The following is a 5,000-nucleotide window of genomic DNA, read 5'->3' on the forward strand; positions in this document are numbered from 1 at the left end:
ATTTCCCAAGTGTTGTTAATTCTTCCATCCACTTTTCACACACGGCTCGGCATAACTGTGGAGCAGACGTGTCACAGACGCACACTGACTCACGCCTGTCTGGTAAAAACTGGTTTTTACTGTGTGAAAATATACATATGTAAATATATCAGTTGTTGTTTTAGAATCTGTCTCTCTGTGTTTTACTGCAGAGACAGTTGAACTTCCACAATGATATTTTATATTTTTACCAGACACAAAAACAATGTTTGCACAGACGAGCCACTGGTCAAAGTGGGAATTGATCTGCCGACCTTTCTTCTGTGAGGACGGTAATATACTGTATGTTGGACTTGTTTCCAAATATTAGGTACAAGATCATTTGTTTTCACCACAAATCACAGAAGTACTTATGATTTTGTTGTTTTTATTCTTTTCAACAGTGGCGTCATGTACAGCGTTAATCAATGACTAATTATGAATACAGAGCAGATATAAAGAACACAGTGGTGTCAGAATATAAATACAGCAATACTCCATGAAATGTGGCTCCCCAGCTGAAATGAAGGCTTTAGAACCAAAGAAATGTAAAGGATCTTTTTTTTTTTCTGCCTCCTCTCATCATCATCGTCATCATCATCGTCATCATCATCGTCACCTACAGTATCTCCTGGTTGGACAGATGCTATCGACTAGCACGGGATTAGAGCAGAACAACTACAATGAAACTGATGCTACATATTAGTGCCTCAGATTTGAACCCAGGTCCAAAGTGACCAAAGCACTCTTCTGCTTCCCTCTCAGCGACAGCACTGCTACCACCAGAGGTCGCCAGGCTGAACTGGACGGTGAAATGTTGAAGGTCCACGTTCCTCCTACGTCAGGGCTTGGAGGTCCCTTAATGAATGGACCAGCAGCTGGAGGACGGAGATGACCTGCTGCTGGATTCTTTGTGAGACTCCGCGGAGCTGTGGCTGTGGCTGGGAGAGTGAGTGACAGTGTGACTGCTGGGGGGGGTGGAAGAACAGGAGGAAGACTTGGATTTAATCTGCAGCCACTTGTCCCCCAAAGCTTTGGCGAAGTGGTCGTCCACAGACACACTGATGGAGAGCTGCTGCGAGTGAGTCTTCTGGTAGTCGGCTCCCAGGCTCCTCTGGAAGTGTTCCTCCACGTTGTCGTAGCTGCTCTGGGAAACCACTGGGAGAGAGAGGAAGGCGTGAGTAAGGACACCACCCTGGTGGTCTACAGTGTGGTGCACGTGTGTGGGCCGCAGCTCTGACCTGATGAGTGGCTCCTGTGGACCTCAGGTCGTCTAATCGATGAGACACAGGTGATCACGGATGGACGCACCTGAAAAACAAAGAAAAGTTCCTCATCACGGATGAGTCTGACGGAAGACGTTCGACTCCCAGGTCAGTCTGTCTGGTCTTGTCACAACATTCCTGCCTCCATTGCTCACATTTTCTTTACAAAATCCGGCTCAATTGCATAGTTTGGGCAAGTGTAGGCCTGTACCCTCCACTCCACTCCACTCTGGGTGGAATTCACAGTCACTGACCGTGGTAGGACTGTGGTAGGACTGTGGTGGTAGGACTGTTATATTACTGTGGTGGTAGGACTGTGGTAGGACTGTGGTAGGGCTATGGTAGGACTGTGGTGGTAGGACTGTGGTAGGACTGTGGTAGGACTGTGGTAGGTTACCTGGACTGGGGTGGTGGTGGTGGTGGTGGTGGTGGTGCTACTGATGGACCTTTCCCCCGTGTGTTCAGGCTCTTTCCTGGGTTTCTTGATGAGGGCCAGTGGTTCATCCATGACGGGTGTGTAGTAGACATGTGAGGGCGGGGGGCTGGGGGGGCTGGGGGCAGAACTCCAAGAAGACGAGGGGCTCTGTAGACGTGGGACTGATGTCTGGGCCGCTCCAGGATGGTTTCTGTTCAACACTCGTTCCCTTCTGTACAGACAGAAACTGGTCAAGTCTTCGTCTTCAACACTTTATTATTGAGTAAAAGTAAAAAACCAACCTTTCCTCCAGAGTGAGCGCCCTCTCATGGCTGCGCTTACGTTTGACAGGATACAGTGTTGGTGATCGGACTCTGTCGTTGGTGATGTGTCTGTATCTGTCTTCACTCCTCAGGTGAGGTTGACCTAGAACACACCATGGAAGAGTCAGTCTGTGGAGTATACATATACAGTACATACATATATATACATATTCATACATATATATAGAGTATGTATACAGTATATATACAGTACATACATATATACACACATATATTCATACATATATACAGTATATATAGAGTACATACATATAGAGTATATATACACACATATATTCATATATATATACAGTACAGTTGGCCACACACACACACACACACAGGTGTGTCTGACATTGTGTGATAACAGTGAACAACAGTGTGTTTTGATCCAGGACAAAAACTCCTGGGAATTTTTTCCCTCAGTTGATGTTGAACTTCGTTAAGTTGTAGAACTGGATCTTCTAGATCTGCGACTCCACAGCTGATTCAGTGCTAACGGTAAATGTTGTTTTTCTGCATCATTCTTGGCGTCCGGCCCCATCACACAGTCGTCAATCAAGAAGAGCAGCCACACGGGGCAGCGCCCTCCTGTGAACGGGTCGTCACAGCCAACACTCAATGGATATTTCCAAATACACAAGTTTGAACAAATCAAAGAAGAGCTGATGATGTCACAGCTGTAAGCCACAGCCACACACACACACACACACACTTCACTCATCATGCATACAGTCAAAGTCTACAGACGTGTGAGAGAAAGCAGCAGCAGATCATCATCATCATCATCTTCATCATCCAGACTATAGTTTGACACCAGAACTCCACTCTGATTGGCTGAGAGCAGCTTCAGATTCAAATGTTCTTCAACAATAAACAGTTCTCTGCTCCAGTTCACACGTGATAATGACGAACCACATGTGAGGAGCTGCTGCTGCTGCCTCTCAGGGGCGGGAGGGGGAGGGTGAGGGTGAGGGTGGGGGGGTGTTAAACCACACCTATGCTGATTTTCTAATGCCTCGGGCGCTGATATTCTACTGTATCAGCAGGGAGAGAACTCTGCTGCTGCTGCTGCTGCCTGACCTTCTGTTCTCCGACATTTTTAACGTTCACACAAACTGGTTTTACATCAAACACCAACACCAACTACTTTCATTTGCTTAAGAAAACACTTAAAACATACGTAACTTTTAAAACGGTATTAACAGAAGATCGCTGTTTGTTCGGGTTTTTTTTTTTGTTTTTTAGAATTTCCTGAAGTCCAGGTCTGAACTTTCACTTCGACAAACATAAAGATTCCTTTGTATCCGCTGTAATCTGATTCTACTCAGTTAAACACACACACACCAATACAATGAAAGCTACTCATCTCGTCAGAGTCTGTGACAGGACACCAGACATACCATAATAACCCTGCCGTAAACAGTCACTACAACGACACTCGGCTCACGAACAGCTCCTACCTTCTAGAATGTACACTTTGAAGCCGCTGCTCATCCGTGTGATGTAGTGGAAATTCGCCACAGCCATGTTGTGTCGTGGGTGGAACCAGAACCAGGACCAGGACCAGGAGAACACCTCTGTCTGCAGGAGAACAGCACAGTTACAGCCGGGGATCTGAGCTCAGCCAGGTAAAGGCTCAGGTGAGTGCAGATAGGTGGACTGGCTTCCTGTCACCTATCCCTGCACTCTGATTGGCTGAGCCCAAAGCCAATCAGAGTGCATCACTGGCTCTGGGTTGTTATTGTAAGGGGGGGGGGGGGGGGGGGGGGGGGGGGGGGTCACGAATCAAAAACATTTTCAGTCATTTGTCTTATTTTAATTATGAAAATAAAACACACACATTGACTCTGTCATATATATATACACATATATATGTAAGAAACAAACAGTGTCCTTTGTCTCCCCCTAGAGGATCAGTGCCTGACCCACTCCTCCCTCCCTCCCATTTAATCTGAATTCTCACCCAGCTGCATTTTTTCCTCCAGTCATTCCTCTCACCTGTCCACACATGTTCACAGCTGCACACACACTCCTGTATTCCCAGGCCTCTGTCCACCCCTCCCCCCCCCCCTTCACCCCCCTCCTCCACCCCACCCCTCTTCTGTGGAAGCTGCTCATTCAGTCACTCTTCTTGAACTGGGGAAGTTATGACTGTGAGAAACAACAACCAACCAGAATCAGCGTTACTAATCAGATCACAGGTCAAAGAATGGATTTAAACTTTCAATATAAATAATATATAATCAATGGAAACATTAAAGTCCTAGAAAAACACAGCAGGAGAGATGCAAGGAGAGTATAGATTAGAGTTTAAAGATCATAGATTAGAGATTCAATAGTATAGATTATAGATTATAGATCATAGATCATATAGTATAGATTATAGATCATCAATTATAGATCAAAGATTAGAGATTAGATATCATAGATTAGAGATTAGAGATTAGAGATCATAGATTAGAGATTAGAGATCATAGATTAGAGATTAGAGATCATAGATTAGAGATTCGATAGTATAGATTATAGATTATAGATCATAAATTATAAATCATAGATCAAAGATTAGAGATTAGATATCATAGATTAGAGATTAGAGATCATAGATTAGAGATCATAGGTCATAGATTAGAGATCATAGATTAGAGATTCGATAGTATAGATTATAGATTATAGATCATAAATTATAAATCATAGATCAAAGATTAGAGATTAGATATCATAGATTAGAGATTAGAGATCATAGATTAGAGATCAGAGATTAGAGATTAGAGATCATAGATCATAGATTAGAGATCATAGGTCATAGATTAGAGATCATAGATTAGAGATCATAGATCATAGATTAGAGATCCTAGATTATAGATTGTTTTGTGCTGAAGACAAGAAATGATGTAAAGGATCAAATACAAAGATTTCAAATATATTTGACACCTGACTCCATATAATCTGAACATTATAGATCATAGATCATAGATT

General features: G+C 43.7%; 1 protein-coding gene across 1 annotated transcript; it reads right to left on the reverse strand.

The window, feature by feature from the left end:
* Positions 1 to 354: 354 nt before the first annotated feature.
* On the reverse strand, positions 355 to 3,760 carry vgll4l (vestigial like 4 like). Its single transcript, XM_008336906.3, has 5 exons — positions 3,485 to 3,760; positions 2,001 to 2,124; positions 1,681 to 1,930; positions 1,260 to 1,329; positions 355 to 1,176 (listed from the first exon to the last, which is right to left on the reverse strand). The coding sequence occupies exons 1-5, from the start codon at positions 3,549 to 3,551 to the stop codon at positions 878 to 880; spliced, it is 810 nt and encodes a 269-aa protein (XP_008335128.1). The 5' UTR covers positions 3,552 to 3,760; the 3' UTR covers positions 355 to 877.
* Between the last annotated feature and the right edge of the window lie 1,240 nt (positions 3,761 to 5,000).

This window comes from Cynoglossus semilaevis, chromosome Z (genome assembly GCF_000523025.1).
Source record: "Cynoglossus semilaevis isolate Cse_v1.0 chromosome Z, Cse_v1.0, whole genome shotgun sequence".
In the NCBI taxonomy this organism is placed as follows: domain Eukaryota; kingdom Metazoa; phylum Chordata; class Actinopteri; order Pleuronectiformes; family Cynoglossidae; genus Cynoglossus; species Cynoglossus semilaevis.

What these genes read in the sequence shown, in the direction of transcription:
- vgll4l (XM_008336906.3), bottom strand. Translation starts at nt 3,551, where the DNA reads ATGGCTGTGGCGAATTTCCACTACATCACACGGATGAGCAGCGGCTTC. An exon ending in CAAAGTGTACATTCTAGAAG is followed by an intron (nt 2,125 to 3,484) that starts GTAGGAGCTGTT and finishes GGTGTGTTCTAG; the next exon opens with GTCAACCTCACCTGAGGAGT. An exon ending in CCACCACCACCCCAGTCCAG is followed by an intron (nt 1,330 to 1,680) that starts GTAACCTACCAC and finishes TTTGTTTTTCAG; the next exon opens with GTGCGTCCATCCGTGATCAC.